Here is a 16,561-nt window from a genome sequence, read left to right as displayed (position 1 = left end):
AATGAATGAGGGTTCAGCAGCAGATGAGCTGAGACGGGGCAAAGTCCGATGTTACGGAGGTCTTAGTGATGGCACGAGTATGTGGTCAGAAGCTCATCTCAGGGTCAAATATGATACCAAGATTGCGAACAAATTGGTTTAGTCTCAGGCTGTTGCCAGGGAGAGGGATGGAGTTGGTAGCTGAAGAACGGAGTTTGGAATGGAGACCGAAAACAATGGATTCAGTCTTCCCAATACTTAATGGGAGGGAATTTCTGCTCATCCAGCACTGAATGTTAGATAAGCAGTCTGATAATTTAGCAACAGTGGAGGAGTTGAGAGAGGTGGTGGTGAGATAGAGCTGGCTGTTGTCAGTGAACTAGTGCAAACTAACACGGCTTTTGGATGATGTCACTGAGGGGCAGCATGCAGATGAGAAATAGGAGGGGGCCAAGGATAGATCTTTGGGGGACACCAGAGGTAATGTGAGGGAGTGGGAAGAGAAGCCATTGCAAGTGATACTCTGGCTGCAATTAGATAAATAAGAATGGAACCAGGTGAGAGCAGTCCCACCAAGCTGGACAGTGGAGAGGTGTTGGAGGAGGATGATATGGTCAACTGTGTCAAAGGCTGAAGACAGGTTGAGAAGGATTAGGAGGGATAGTTTATCTTTGTCACAGTCTGACAGGCTGTCATTTGTGACTTTGATAAGAGCTGTTTTGGTGCTGTGGCAGGGGCAGAAACCTGATTGGGCAGCTTCAAACATGGAATTCCGGGCAAGATGGGCACAGGTTTGCAAGGCAACAACATGTTCAAGGACTTTGGAGAGGAAAGGGAGGCTGGAGATGGGACAGAAGTTTGCAAGGACAGTGGGGTCAAGGTTTTTTTTTTTTTGAGAGGGATGATGACACCAGATTTAGAGAGAGGGACAACAGCTAAAGAGAGAGAACTGTTAACAGTGTCAACTAACATTTTAATTCAAAATTTAGCTGGCATTTACAAAACTATTCAAGCTTTACTCTCGTGTTATTTGGGCCCCTCAAAATCATATACCAGCCTTGTAATCATTCCCTGCTATACATTCATTCTGCATGTTGTCCACTGTTGTTAAAACCATAAATTGCTGCACTTCATGCCTCAACTTTTGCCCTAAATTGCTTAAACTCAAGTTCATCAATATTTATATGCAGCCAGCTGCCCTTGTAAATGACCAATGTTCTGACCAGTCTTGTTAACAATTTCCAGGAAAGCAATCAATTCTCATGAGGAACGCATTTCTATAATGAATGTCTGCCACATACTTTATTTAAAGAGACTATAACATGTGCATTGATATCATACACACTTGTACCTACATGTCAGGGGTGATGAGAGATTTGTCCCTGTTATTAGGACACAGAACCTCATCTCAATGTCCTCAAACTACTACAGCACTCCAGAGATATGATTGCCAATGTGATTTTAACCATTTGAAGACTAAGCAATTTTCACCATCAAAGGAAAATGATAGCAGAGTTTAGACCTGTAATCCCCCAGCTGGGTTTTCTACCTATAACTTTGCATAAAGAATCAGCAGACACACTCAGAATTTGTGTACACATGGGCATTGCTTATTGACCTCATCCCCACTCCCTTTTTCCATATGGCAAACAAAGAAAACCATTCCAGAACTTTCAAACTACTTGAGAAAATCACCTCAAACTTTTACTGTAACATCTGCATTCCAGTATTTGCTTCTCCATGAAGCTCTCAGTTCCTCAGCAGCATCCTGTTGACAAGAGCCCCCATCCTACATTTCTATTCAGTTGTACGCACAATAAAGATGCAATCATTTATTAAGTGAAAAATTATGTAATACCAATTTTAATACTGGATAATTATAATCAGTTTTATTCCTGAGCCATCTTTATTGAATTTACTGTGTTTATTTAATTACTCTGTTTTGGTCTTTTTAAATTTATGGTCATGGAACAGATTAGAAATTCAATTTAGCTGTTTATTCCAGTTTACTAATTATGTTACTCAGCAAGAATATTTATTTTCAAGTTTTGGTGTTTCAATGCTTTCTCTGTTTCTATCAAATAGAATTGAATTCTTGTGGATATTCTTTGTGGAGTTAGTTCACTCATTCAAGAGTCAACTCGATAGAGCTATGCTGGAAGGAAGCTATATTTCACATTCATGAAGAATAGTCTTTACTGGCTTTGAGAGAATAACCTTCGGTGACAAATTAAGCAATAATGCCCGTTTGCTGTACTGGGAAATTGAGGAGAAGCTGGACAATTGAAAGATGAGGCTGTAGGTTTTGTTCTTCAATTGCCTGGTTTATGCTGAATTCTTTGCTTCTGCATGTGTACAAATATGTCCTCACTAAATGATCATAACCTCAATATATTGAAGACACTGACGAACAAATTGAACAATTTTCCTGTGGCACCACTTTTACCATAGTTCATCTTCTGTTGAGATTGAAACTATTGTTTCAAACCAATTGGAATATGGAATTGTCGTTAACGTACAATTTTTAAAATAAATTGTGTTGCATTTTGAGCTTACAATGCAAATTTACTAAACTAATCCTGATTGATATCTTCTATATATAGTCAAAGCAATTACTAGAGGGTTTTAAGTGGAAACTAAATAAAATATGAAACAAATGCTATTCTAATGCGTTACAAAAAACCATCAGCAATCAGATGTATAGGTCAAATGTTTCTCTTGAAAATTGATCTGAAGATGGTGAAGAGATATCCAGAAATAACAAATCTCGTTAGAATTGAAGTAATAATGTTATACTTATATTTTTCTGCAGTACTATACGCTGCAAGATCATACAGCTTGGTACTTAATCTTTCAGTCTTAATCTAAAGAGTCAGTCCATCACACGAAGAAAAGTTCTCAATCTTAAATAGCCATCACTCTGTAAACTTCGGTTGCTTGAAAAATAAAAAGGACTTTGAAATATTGGTAAGTGACTATGAGAAATGTGTCCTTTTCCATCTGGTTGTCAGTGTTTAATGGTAAACCAGAATGCATATGGGGCAGTCCAAGCATGAAGGGCAGTAGGACACTCATGCGAAGAACTGCTCTGTCCCTCTGTGAGATCAGAAACCTGTCACTTCTCTCATCCAGACTGTCAGCCTTGAGACACTATAACTAGCCTTACCTCTGTGTTGTACACTCCATATATCAGGAAGATGAAGAGACCCTATAAAGACAAAAGGAGGGGAAAAAGCTGTTAACTGTAATCATTTTTTTCACTTGCAATTCTGAAACAAAGTTTCCCGAGAACAAACACAAAGAGGTTTTTGCAGCTGACAAGGTCAATTTTTATTTTTCAATTTCATGAACCACAGCTCAAGTATCTACCACAGAGGAAAGCATTTCTTTACAAATCTCGGTTACCCAACTGAATAGTAATCAAGGTTATCAGGGCAATTGAGGACTTTGAAAAGGAACTGGTCCCATTGAATTTACCACCACAATTAGTACAATCAATTTTGATGCAGAACCTCATTAGTATAAATAATATTACATATTTTGCATCTTTGCAAATCGAAACCCAGTTCAAGTAACACAAAATGTGCAGCTTAAATTTAGCTGAACCTGCATCCAGTCATGATTTTGCACAACTTTGAGTGTCGGCTCGGCTCTGCTGATAGCACTCTCATCAATGTCGGAAGGTCAAGGGTTCAAGACCCATTCCAGGCTTTGAGCACATAATCTAGGCTGACACTTCAGTGCAGTACTGAGGGAGTGCAACATTGACAGACATGATGTCCTTCCGATGAGCTGTTAAATGGAGGCCTTGCCTACCAATAAAAGTGGACATAAAATGTCCCGAAGCACTAATCAAAGAAGAGCAGGGGAGTTCTCCAGTATGCTGCTCAACATTACTTCCTCAACCAACACAATCAAAATAGATTAACTAGTCACTCATCCCATTTGTTGTTGTGGAACCTTACTGTATACAAAATGGCTACTGTAACATAGTAATGAATTATGAAGTGCTTTAGGACAAGACAATATATAAATGCAAAGTTTTTTTAACTTCAGGTGTGAATTCACCTCCAAGAGGTAGTCTTACATCATTTTGTCTTCACGTCAGCTAGTGTTTAACTGTCATCTGTAAATGTTATTTTAAATTTAAAAACCATCTTTAAAATTGTAATATCAAAAAAGAACTAACTAAACTATCTCCTTACCAGCATTAGATATCTGACTGGTGCTCAGAGAGCAATTTTAGAGCAGTGCTGCAGCAACAGAATAATTACATCACTTTGAGAATTATACTCATGTAAAACTAGTTGGTGTCGTATATTGTACCGAAACAAATGAGCATAGGAACAGGAGTAGGCCAATCAGCCCCTCTCTTGGCGAGCAAAAAAACTACTCAAACTTGATTTTAAATTATTAATGGAACTAGCATCTACTGCTTTTTGTGGGAGAGAGTCCACCCTTCTACCACCCTTTGCATAAGTAAAGAAGTGTTTCCCAACTTCTGAATGGCCTGGGTCTGATTTTAAGGTTATGTCTCCTTGTTCTAGACTTCCCCACCAGTGAAAAATGTTTCTCTCTATCTACCCTATCAATTCCTTTCAAAATCTTTAAAATCTCAATCAAATCACCCTTAAACTATCTATATTCCAGGGAATACAGGCCTAGTTTATGTAATCTCTCCTCATAATCTAACTCTTGGAGCCTTGGTAACATTCTGATGAATCTATGCTGCACTCCTTCCAAGATAAATATATCCTTTCTCAGGTGTGATGCCCAGAATTGTATGTGGTATTCTAGATGTATCTAACCAGGACTTAGTATAGCCGTAGCAAATCTAATCTTCTGATTACGAAGATCAACATTCAGCATGACACTGAGCTTTTCTTCCGTCGCCTCTGCCTCCATGCCCACTTCTTTGACCAGGAGCCATCCTCCTGCTCAGTGGACTCTTTTACTCAGCTCCAATATTCTTCCTCTACTTGGACCCCTCTCTCTGGCCTCTTACCCACCCTCGATCTTTTCATTGAGAACTGCCAGTGTGACATTCGCTGTCTCAATTTCTCTGCTCCCCTCACTCATTCTAACCTATCTCCCTCTGAACTTGCAGCACTCCATTCTCTCAGGTCCAACCCTAGCATCGTCATCAAACTCATTGACAAGGGTGGTGCTGTTTCTGTCTGACCTACTAACCTCTACCTAGCAGAGGCGGAATGCCAACTCTCTGACACTTCTTCCCACCTCCCCCTGGACCATGACCCCACTACCGAACATCAAACCATTGTATCCAGGACTGTCAGTGGCCTCATCTCCTCTGGAGATCTTCCCTCCATTGCCTTCAACCTCATAGTTCCCCAGCCCCGTACAGCCCACTTCTACCTCCTTCCCAAAATCCACAAACAAGACTCCCTGGTAGACCCATTGTTTCAGCTTGTTCCTGCCCCACTGAACTTATTTCTTCCTATCTCAACTCTATTTTTACTCCCCTTGTCCATTCTCTTCCCACCTACATCTGTGACTCTTTCGATGCCCTCCATCATTTCAACAGTTTCCAGGCCCTCACTGTCTCCTCTTCACCATGGATGTCCAATCTCAAACCTCCATCCCTGTCCAGGATGGTTTGAGGGCTCTCCGCTTCTTCCTAGAACAGAGGCCCAACCAGTCCCCATCCACCACCACCTGGCTGAACTTGTTCTCACATTGAACAACTTCACCTTCAACTCCACTCATTTCCTCCAAATCAAAGGTGTTGCTATGGGTACCCACATGGGTCCTAGCTATGCCTGCCTTTTTGTGGGATATGTGGATCATTCCCTGTTCTAATCCTGCTCAGGCCCCTTCCCTTCTAGTACATTGATGACTGTATCAGCGCTGCTTCCTGCTCTCGCCCTGAACTGGAAAATTTCATTGACTTTGACTCCATTTTTCACCCTTCTCTCACCTTCAATGGTTCATCTGTAACTCTTCCCTTTCCTTCCTCAACTTCTCTGTCTCCATTTCTGGGGATAGGCTATCAACCAAAATTCACCGTAGCCCATTGACTCCCACAGCTACCTGGACTACACTTCCTCACATTCCATGTCCTGTAAGGATTCAATTCCATTCTCCCAGTTTCTCCCTCTCTATCGCACCTGAAGTATTGTGTACAGTTTTGGTCTCCTCATCTAAGGAAGGACATACTTGCCATAGAGGGAGTGCAATGGAGGTTCACCAGATTAATCCCTGGGATGGCAGGAACGTCTTATGAGGAGAGATTGAGGAAACTGGGCCTGTATTCTCTAGAGTTTCGAAGAATGAGAGGTGATCTCATTGAAACTTACAAAATTCTTACAGGGTGTGACAGGGTGGATGTAGATGGGATGTTTCCCCTGGCTGGAGAGTCTAGGACCAGGGTACAAAGTCTCAAAATAAGGAGTAGGCCATTTAAGACTGAGATGAGGAGAAATTTCTTCACTCAGAGGATGGTGAATCTTTGGACAGAAATCGATAAATATCTGGATACTAATGACATCAAGGGAAATGTGGATAGCGTGGGAAAGTGGTATTGAGGTAGATGATCAGCCATGATCTAACTGAATGGTGGAGCAGGCTCGATGTGCTGAATGGCCGAATCCTGCTCCCTGTGTTCCTACGCTCCTATCTGTTCGGACGATGCAACCTTCCATACTAGCACTTCCTTTTTCTTCAACAAAGGATTCTCTCCAAACGTAGTTGACGGGGCCCTCAATTGTGATCGATCTATTTCACACACTTCTGCTCTCACCTCTTCCCCTCCCAGAATCATGATCAGGTTCCCCTTGTCCTCACCTTCCACCCCACCAGCCTCCGTATTCAACGGAGCATGATGCCTCCAGCAAACACATCTTCCCTTCCCCTTTCAGCATTCTGAAGGGACCATTCCCTTCAGACACCGTGGTCCACTCCTCAGAAAGCCCCAACACCTCCCCTCTTTCCTATGTCACCTTTCTATACAAGTGCAGGAGATGCAATACCTGCCCTTTTACCTCCTTCCTTCCCACCGTCCAGGGCCTCAAACACTCCTTCCAAGTGAAACAGCAATTTACTTGTACTTCTTTCAATTTAGTATATTGTACTTACTGCTCACAATGTGATCTCCTCTACATTGGGGAGACTAAAGACAGTGGCGCAGTGGTTAGCACCGCAGCCTCACAGCTCCAGGGACCCGGGTTCAATTCTGGGTACTGTCTGTGTGGAGTTTGCAAGTTCTCCCTGTGTCTGCGTGGGTTTCCTCCGGGTGCTCCGGTTTCCTCCCACAGCCAAAAGACTTGCAGGTTGATAGGTAAATTGGCCATTATAAATTGCCCCTAGTATAGATAGGTGGTAGGGGAATATAGGGACGGATGTGGCCGGAATATGGGATTAGTGTAGGATTAGTATAAATGGGTGGTTAATGGTCGGCACAGACATGGTGGGCCGAAGGGCCTGTTTCAGTGCTGTATCTCTAAATAAAAAAAATAATAAAATAAATAAACACAGACTGGCTGACCGCTTTGCAGAATACCTCCATTCAGTTCGCAAGTTCGACCCTGAGCTTCCTGTCGCTTGTTCAATAATTTTAGATCATATCCTCTGCCCCCATATTTTTCTTATTTCATGTTTTTTTTTGCTAGTTCACGCCCCCCAACCCCCAGTCTTGTTTCTTTCTTTGTGTTTGGATGGCTGCTATTCAGCCATTTATACCTCATCCAGATCTTTTGTTCTTTCACTCAGCTTTGTACCACAAAACCTTTTGTCATTTAATTTCTCCTGCCTTCCACCCTATCACAGAACTTCCCCTTTTATTTTTCTTCCTCCCTCCCTCCTTTCACTCGCTTAAAACATTTCTAACTTTTGCCAGTTCTCATGAAAGGTCACAACCTGAAACCTGAACTCTTTCTCTCTCCACAGATGCTGCCTGACCTGCTGAGTATTTCCAGCATTTTCTGATTTAGTTTCAACATTCAATTAGTCTTTCTGATTACTTTTTCTACCTGACTACTACATTTTTGTGATCTTTGGCATGGATCCCTAAATCTCTTTGGGCCTCTACTATTTTTAGCTTTTCGCCATTTAAAAAATGCTCGGATCCATCCCTTTTTGGTCCAAAATGGATGACATCACACTGATCTGTATTGAAATCCATCTGCCATAGTTTTTCCTACTCAATTAATCAATGTCTCACTGTAACTTTATTCTCCGATCTAGACTTCTTACCATGCCAACAATCTTCGCATCATCAGCAAGCTTTAGATATATGCCTCTCTAGTGAGTTACCGATATCATTACTAAATATAGCGAATAGTTGAGGCCCCAGCATAGATCCTTGCGGGACAACAGTCATTTTCTTCTAATTCGAGTACATATGCATTATCCCTAACTCTTCCATCACCTGGCCAATCTTCTATTCATTTCAATAATTTGCCTTCAATTCCTTGAGTTTTAATTTTAGCTAGCGAAAGGCAAAAGCCGAAGAAGAAATCTACTACAGAAGAAATCACCAACCGAACAAAGATGGAATTTAGCTTTGGATAGAAGGCTGACATTAACATGTTGTGGATACATTTTCATAACATGGTACAGTACCACAACATTATTAAGTGGCAGCAACGCCATTGGGAGTTGCATTATTGTTAATGGTGATTAAACTGACTCTTATTATAAAGAGGTTCCTCTTCAAATGGTGGAAGAGTAATGATGTAATCAGTGCTATGACCCTTAATGTTAAGGATTGAAATAGTTAAACTCAATAACACAATTGCAGCATGATAGAATTCTAACAAAAGATACCAAATATCCTTCCCGATCATTCTTTATGTAAAAGGATTTGCAATGTGTTGAATGACCACAATAGGGGGAATTTTCCAAGGCCATTGGAGGTGGGTTCAGGGGCGAGCAGGGTAGGAATGCCATAGAAAATGATGTCGGATCATGAACCCGACATGATCCCACCCTCTGCCAGCTTTCCCCGGCGCAGGATGGAAGGAGAGTGGGAAACCCCCATAGGTTTGGCGGGTGAGTAATTTAAAAGTTGTTGATGCTGTTGACAAACCACTTAAGAATCTTAGCAGTGAAGCTTAGATATCCTGACATGTCAGCAACTCGCCAGTGTCACCGCAGCGAGTGCACAGCGGAGGAGCTTCTTCAGTGAAATTGACAAGCTGGGAAGGCTTTGATCAGTTACACGGAAGGGCTCCAGCCATGGCCATTGAGAGACTGCTGTTCAAAGCACTTCTTCTTCTCAGAGAATGCTTTCAACTCTTGCTCGGTGATTGCCAACTGCTTGGCAGGCACTTCACCTGTGCAGCAGTTCAACTTCAGCTGCACTTTCCCACTGCCAGCCTTCTCCACAACATGGGAGCAGCTTATGCAGCTCCACCTTCCACCTCTGCTGAGGGTCAGGAACAGAGGCCACACCATGGCCAACTGCTACAGCAGCAGCAGGAACAACACCAGCACCAGCTGTCTTCTCCTCAGCCACATGCCACTGGCCAAATGGGATGCACACCAAGATCCAGCAGGAAGAAGACAAGACCCCCAACACCCTTCACATTCTTCCTTTTCAGGTAACTATCTAATTCCCTTTTGAAAGACTTGATTGAACCTGCCTCTACAGCACGCTCTGGCAGTGCATTCCAGATCCTAACCATTCGCTGCATGAAAAAGTTTTTCCTCATGTTGTCATTGCTTCTTTTGCTAATTACCTTAAATCTGTGCCCTCTCATTCTTGATCCTTTCATGAGCAGAAACAGTTTTTCCCTATCTACTCTGTCCAGACCCCTCATGATTTTGAATATCTCAATCAAATCTCTCGTAGCCTTCTTTTCTCCAAGGAAAACAGTCCCAATTTCTCCAATCTAAGTTCAGAAATGAAATTCCTCATCCTGGAACCATTCTCGTGAATCTTTTCTGCACTCTCTCCAATGCCTTCACACCTTTCCTAAAGTGCGGCGCCCAGAACAGGACACAATACTCCAGCTGAGGCCAAACCAGTGTTTTATACATGTTGTCACAGAAATGGGGTTTTTTCTTCTCTGATTGGGACAGTGTGCCTTTAAGACTCTGTTTAAAAACAGTGTGTCTTTAAAAACTAAGAGGCACAGTGTATCTTTAAAAACTAAGAGGCACAGTGTGCCACTGCTGCACCTGCTACCTAGGCAACAGCAGGTGAGAGAGGTCACACGGTGTACTGTAACAATTTAACTGTGTGTAAAAACCATCTAAAACCAGTTTTGAGAGAGACACCAGATAAGCATGCGTGCCTTGAAAGAAGAGAATTCACTCAGTAAAAGTTCTACAAATTGCCCAAGGAGAAAAAAAATCCCTTTTGAAGAGTACATTCGTATTGCTGGAGGTAGCAAAATTCCTTTTTCTTTACCTCCAATCTAAGGACTCTTTGCTTCAAGATTGAATCTCTCTTGATTGGTTGTGTTTTCTGGAATTCGCAGTAAAGCTTTGACTGAAATGTACCAATTTTAAAATCCAAACATAAACCTGTCATTATAATCTGTGTTGAAAGAACTGTGTGATGCCTGCTGCAGCCGAAATGCTTTGAATGCCTAACTATCAAAGGACTGTTCATCAAATCTGTGTGAAGGCTTTGAGTGGCATTTGATTATTTTTACACTAGGATACCTCACCCATCAGGAACGTAACCCACAATGACTTATAACCCAGTTATTTATTTATTTTTAAGAAACACTAGTTTTTAAAACATAATTTAAAAAAAAACTGGTTAACCGTTGATTTTTGAGGGTATGTGCATGAATGGGGGAGTTAGGTTAAAATAAGAAGTTATAAGGTCTTTAGATATAGGTTTATCTTAATGGCGTTTAAAATTTAGTTTTAATAAATAATTAATTTGTTATTGTCTAAATATACCTGGTTTGGTCTGTTATATTCTGGGGGTTACTAGAGTGTTTAATTTGGCTGTTTTCCAGTTGGGTGGGAAAACTTTAATAATATGCTGCGACCTGTAGAGTGATGGGACTGAATTGACAGTACATTGCTCCCGCCTCGGTCGTAACAATATTCAACATAACCTCCTTGCTCTTGTCCTCTATGCCCCTTTTAATAAAGTCTAGGATACTGTTTGCTTTATTAATCACACTCTCAACCTTCAATAACTTATGCACATATACACCCAGGTCCCTCTGCTCCTGCATCCTCTTTAGAGTTATACCCTTTACTTCATATTGTCTCTCTGTGTTCTTCCTATCAAAATGAATTACTTCATATGTTTTCACTTCACAGGTTTATGTTTTCTTACCATTACATTCAAATTTTTGCAAAATCTTTGAGTAGCATCAACAATAAAACACCTCACATACTTTCTACCCCACCAATTGCAAACTGCAGAAAGTTGCTGTTAATGAATATAACCCAAAAGTCAAGAACAAGCCAAGCAGTTAGTAAACGTCCACCTGCAGTCTATTGACACATATTTCAAACTGATGTAGATAAATTAATGACTGCCAATGCATTGATGAGCCTTGATGCAATTTGTTTGATCAACAATCAGGTGCTTGGTTTTGTGTACAATCACTGGCAAATGGTCATAGTGTTAGGTCATTAACCTAGTATAGGCAAGGTTTCCCTATCTTTTTTCCCCCAGGGCACTCAGTGAACTATTTTGTTCAATCAATAAGTCAGTAGATGTCCACTATACATGCCCAGCTCATGAGGATCATGTACACCAACTAAATACTGACCAGATCCCTTGAACTATGTATGCTACTGTAGTCTCGGTCATATCTTTTTCCCTACTGCTGTTGTATAAGGATTCAGCAAGGATCGAGAATCTAGTGCTGTTGCAGCTCAATTACACTGTATCTGCAATGCAATTAGCTCTTCTACCATCTTTTGGTTTAACACATATCATGGAACTGCTATTACAAGACAGATTTATTAACCCACATCAGTGTCTAAACTACAGTCGGTTGAAATCTTTATGGTGAACTCCCTATATTCCGAGGAGGAAGAGCTGAAATTATAGCTTCCAGTCGAGCTTGCCTTTCTCTTTATCCAAGGAGGGAAATTACTTTAGCCTCTTTCAGTGATGATAAATTTGGACTCTTTGTAAAATATCCTTGCACATCACTGTTTAGATATTTTAAAATTGCTGAATATTGTCTCACTCTGGAATTTCACAATATTTAGTGCATATGTGAAGCTGAAATCCCAGCAGCTAATTAAGCTCCAAATCAGGCAACAATTTTACAACCAAAGCCTGAGGTTACAAATGATATTACCAGATGATTATATGTGCACAACAAATGCAAAATATCCAGGCTACATCTGGAAAGACAGTGTCTTTCACTGTCCTTTGAGTGGGTGCTGTTATTTACAGGTTGAAAGAATCTCAAAGCGACATTGTCTAAAGTTAAATGCATTACTATCAATCACAACATTACAGTTAGTCACATGCCTCTCATCAACTCCACTTATGCAAAAATGTCTATTTTCTGGTAACTGTTTGTTAGCTAGTTCAATACTAGTTTTGACAAATGTTGTCTAACTTGTTAGACTATCCACTAGTTAATGAATAATCCTTGCCCGTGCTATTAAAACACAGTTTCAGAATTTAGATGGCACTTCTGAAAAACTAGGCAACAGCTTATTCACCCAAAATGAACTGGTAATTTAATGGTTTTTGGTTTATATCATAATTGGCCATATCATATTGAAGAATTATTTCCGAAAGCCAGGAGATAGGAAGGAATATAATCCATACTCTCCCCCATGTCTAATGCAGATTTCTTATTGTTGGCTACAGCTCATTTCAGTGTCTGACTTTTTTATTGGCTTCTTTTCCATTTCCTAAGTATTAACATTTGTCCATAAATTATTCCTTCGATATTTTCAAGTGAAAAGTATGCTTAGTCTCCAGTAGGTGATAGGAAATGACACTTGCACAGGTTTGGGTGGATGTATGTGTGTGCATGCACACTAATAATTTCCAAATTGTCACCAGCAGTTGGAAGGACAGCCAATAAAAGGGAAATGCCGCTGTCACACTAAGGCTCCTGCTCTTTCCATTTAGCTGGGACAGAATGGATCTTGCTGCACATTAACTGGATCTAAAGCAACATTGTCTTAGCTTCTTCTTCTTTGGCCTCCTTGTCTCGAGAGACAATGGGTAAGCACCTGGAGGTGGTCAGTGGTTTGTGAAGCAGCGCCTGGAATGGCTATAAAGATCAATTCTAGAGTGACAGACTCTTGCACAGGTGCTGCAGATAAAATTAGTTGTCAGGGCTGTTACACAGTTGGCTCTCCCCTTGCGCTTCTGACTTGTTTCCTGCCAACTGCTGAGTCTCTTCGACTCGCCACGCTTTAGCCCCGCCTTTATGGCTGCCCGCCAGCTCTGGCGATCGCTGGCAACTGACTCCCACGACTTGTGATCAATGTCACAGGACTTCATGTCTGGTTTGCAGACGTCTTTAAAGCAGAGACAAGGACGGCCGGTGGGTCTAATACCAGTGACGAGCTCGCTGTACAATGTGTCCTTGGGGATCCTGCCATCTTCCATGCGGCTCACATGGCCAAGCCATCTCAGGCGCCGCTGGCTTAGTAGGGTGTATATGCTGGAGATGTTGGCCGCCTCGAGGACTTCTGTGTTGGAGATACGGTCCTGCCACCTGATGCCAAGGATTCTCCGGAGGCAGCGAAGATGGAATGAATTGAGACGTCGCTCTTGGCAGACGTACGTTGTCCAGGCCTCGCTGCCGTAGAGCAAGGTACTGAGGACACGGGCTTGATACACTTGGACTTTTGTGTTCTGTGTCAGTGTGCCATTTTCCCACACTCTGTTGGCCAGTCTGGACATAGCAGAGGAAGCCTTTCCCATGTGCTTGTTGATTTCTGCATCGAGAGACAGGTTACTGGTGATAGTTGAGCCTAGGTAGGTGAACTCTTGAACCACTTCCAGAGTGTGGTCGCCGATATTTATGGATGGTGCATTTGTAACATCCTGTCCCATGATGTTCGTTTTCTTGAGGCTGATGTTTAGGCCAAATTTGTTGCAGGCAGCCGCAAACCTGTCAATGAGTTTCTGCAGACACTCTTCAGTGTGGGATGTTAATGCAGCATCGTCAGCAAAGAGGAGTTCCCTGATGAGGACTTTCCGTACTTTGGTCTTCGCTCTTAGACGGGCAAGGTTGAACAACCTGCCACCTGATCTTGTGTGGAGGAAAATTCCTTCTTCTGAAGACTTGAACGCATGGGAGAGCAGCAGGGAGAAGATGATCCCAAACAGTGTAATGACAATGATACAGCATCTACAAGTGATGGTCTCCACCCATTGAGCATACTTCCTAATAGTGCTGCACCACCAGCTGTTTGGACAGCTCTAATCAAATATAATCTTACTAACTGCAGAGTTTCTCCATGGTTCACATTTGCTGTTATCCTGGGATACTATGATATACATAGTGTTCAAAGACCTGAAAGAAACATCAAGCATTGTCGCTCAGACTTCATTCCCTGAGGTAAATATCTCCAGACAGAAAACTTCATCAACCTAAACAACTTGCAAAGATAAGGAAGCAAGACAGTAATCTGTTCGTAGTTAAACAACAAGCTTATACACAAGAGACAAAGCTAATAAAATAGGTCACAGTCATCGAGAGCATGTCACAAAATAGCTGCTGCAGACCATACAGGACGGCATCAGTAACATCTTTAAAAAGGAGCAGGATCTGTAGATATGAGGCAAACCAAGTGTCATAGCAATGAACTTCGATTCACAATCACAAAATTAAAGAAAAAAATGCTGGAAGGATTGAGATATATTTAAGGAGGCAACTGGTGGGGGTGAGAGGGGAATCAGAGGGCACAGCGTAAGTTTTGGAGACCCCTCCTGGTTCCACAGTATAGTAAGTTAAGAAAAAAAACTTACCTGTAGTCTTCTTCTGTGTCTGTGGTTCCTTTAAGGACCACTGGTTAGACCGCTGTAGAGTTTGAAAAAGAAAGTTGAAGTTTGCAACCAAGCTCTGACTACATTTCACCAATTTTGGAAACAGGTCCAGAATTGGGCAAAGAAACCTCATTTCAATATTGAAATGAGCACTGCGCTCATTTGCCAGCCACCTTGGCTACCTAAAAAATGACCCCATCAAACTTAGCAGTGGCCTGGGTGCCTGTGCAAATCAGGCGCCTGCCTTCCCACTGTTAAATTTTATCGTTGCGCCCACTTTACACTTGTGAAGTAGGTGCTACAATGTTGACTAGTGACCCCTGAATATATTATTCACATATGTCAGGATTTTAAAACACTGACATTTCTTCAACATAATTAATTACAACTGTATTTCAATAAATACTTTCAACAGGAAAAAGTGCCGAAGTATGCCAGTGATTTGTAAATCTCCTGATTAACAAGACTCATTTGATTTAATGGGTTCTAAATCAATAGTGTAGCTGTTTGCCAGATACTCATTATCTGGATACTAAAATTATGTATTACTTGAATTTATCTACACAGAAACTCAATATGGCTAGCACAAGAAATAATGTTACAACTCTTTTAAATGTTCACACTCAAATGTTTCAAGTAATACAGTAATTTTTCATTAAAATTATTGAGGCGTGTGCAATCAAATTAGATGCTCAACCAGTTTTATTTCACGTGTTTGGTGTCCTTTATAAATTTCACAATTTCAGTTGCCATTCTTCTCTCTTCTACATGCACTCTCTCGAGCAAGCTCTAGAAATAAATGCCTTCCTCCACCCCAAGTTTTCTCAGCAGAATAAACCTCCTTCATTCCCTTTATCACTAATGCCATTATAATTTGCTTCAGGGTGACAGGCCAAGATTTTACAAGCCTCAGGGAGCTGGTAGAGAGGTGGGCAGGCTAAAAAGTCGGGTAAGAGGGCCGGGGTGATCAGCTTTCTCACCGTTGATGGTATTTTACCAGCAGTGGGGAAGGTGGTAGACAGCACTGCTGCCAGGAGGCCAGAGGCCCTAAAGTGGGCAGTTAAGAGCCACTTAAGGGCTTCTGCCAGCCACCACTGATATTTTACCAGTGGCTGGTGGGGGGAGGAGGGTGGGCCCTCCACCATGTGATGAGACCATCACATAAACCCTGGTGACCTCCTTGCAGGCTGGCAGGTACGGACCAAGCCTGATCGGACACCCTGTGGCCCACAGAGAACCCCTGGCAGCAAGGGCCACCCTGTGAAAACATCTTCCCCCCCCCCCCACCACCCCTTGCTGGGACCTACCTGACTGGCGCCAGCGACCCCGACCCCACTTACCTAGGTTACAGGGCAGTGTCCGTGCTGCTGCACCAGCCTTGTTGCAGTCCCAACAGTGACCACCAATCCTGGTGGCACTGCTGGGACTGAAGAGCTTCCAGCCTTCTGATTGGCCAGCAGCTCTTGACGGTGGGATCAAGTCCTTCAAAGGGACGGGAGCCCCGCGCCAGGCAGCTATTTGCCTGGTGCACATAAAATTTAGTCAGGGCTTCCAGAACTAGATGGGGGGAGTTGCACCTGACGTTCCGACTGGCAGACGGGACCAAAGCCAGCCAATGAAATCCTGGCCAAATTTGCTGTCATCCTACCTGTGCATATCTGCAAAATTTGCTTC

The 16,561-nt window shown here is 42.2% G+C and overlaps 1 protein-coding gene across 1 annotated transcript in view; it reads right to left on the bottom strand.

Annotated features, from left to right (window-relative positions):
* Positions 1-16,561, bottom strand: part of LOC137372565 (adhesion G-protein coupled receptor D2) — a 329,848-nt gene that overhangs the window by 165,473 nt on the left and 147,814 nt on the right. Inside the window, exon 22 of the mRNA XM_068036491.1 lies at positions 3,146-3,187. Within this exon, the coding sequence (XP_067892592.1) occupies positions 3,146-3,187 (42 nt within the window). The remainder of the gene's footprint in view (positions 1-3,145; positions 3,188-16,561) is intronic.

This window comes from Heterodontus francisci, chromosome 8 (genome assembly GCF_036365525.1).
Source record: "Heterodontus francisci isolate sHetFra1 chromosome 8, sHetFra1.hap1, whole genome shotgun sequence".
NCBI lineage: Eukaryota > Metazoa > Chordata > Chondrichthyes > Heterodontiformes > Heterodontidae > Heterodontus > Heterodontus francisci.
Note: the sequence above shows the minus strand (reverse complement) of the source record. Positions and strands in the feature narration are given on the sequence as shown.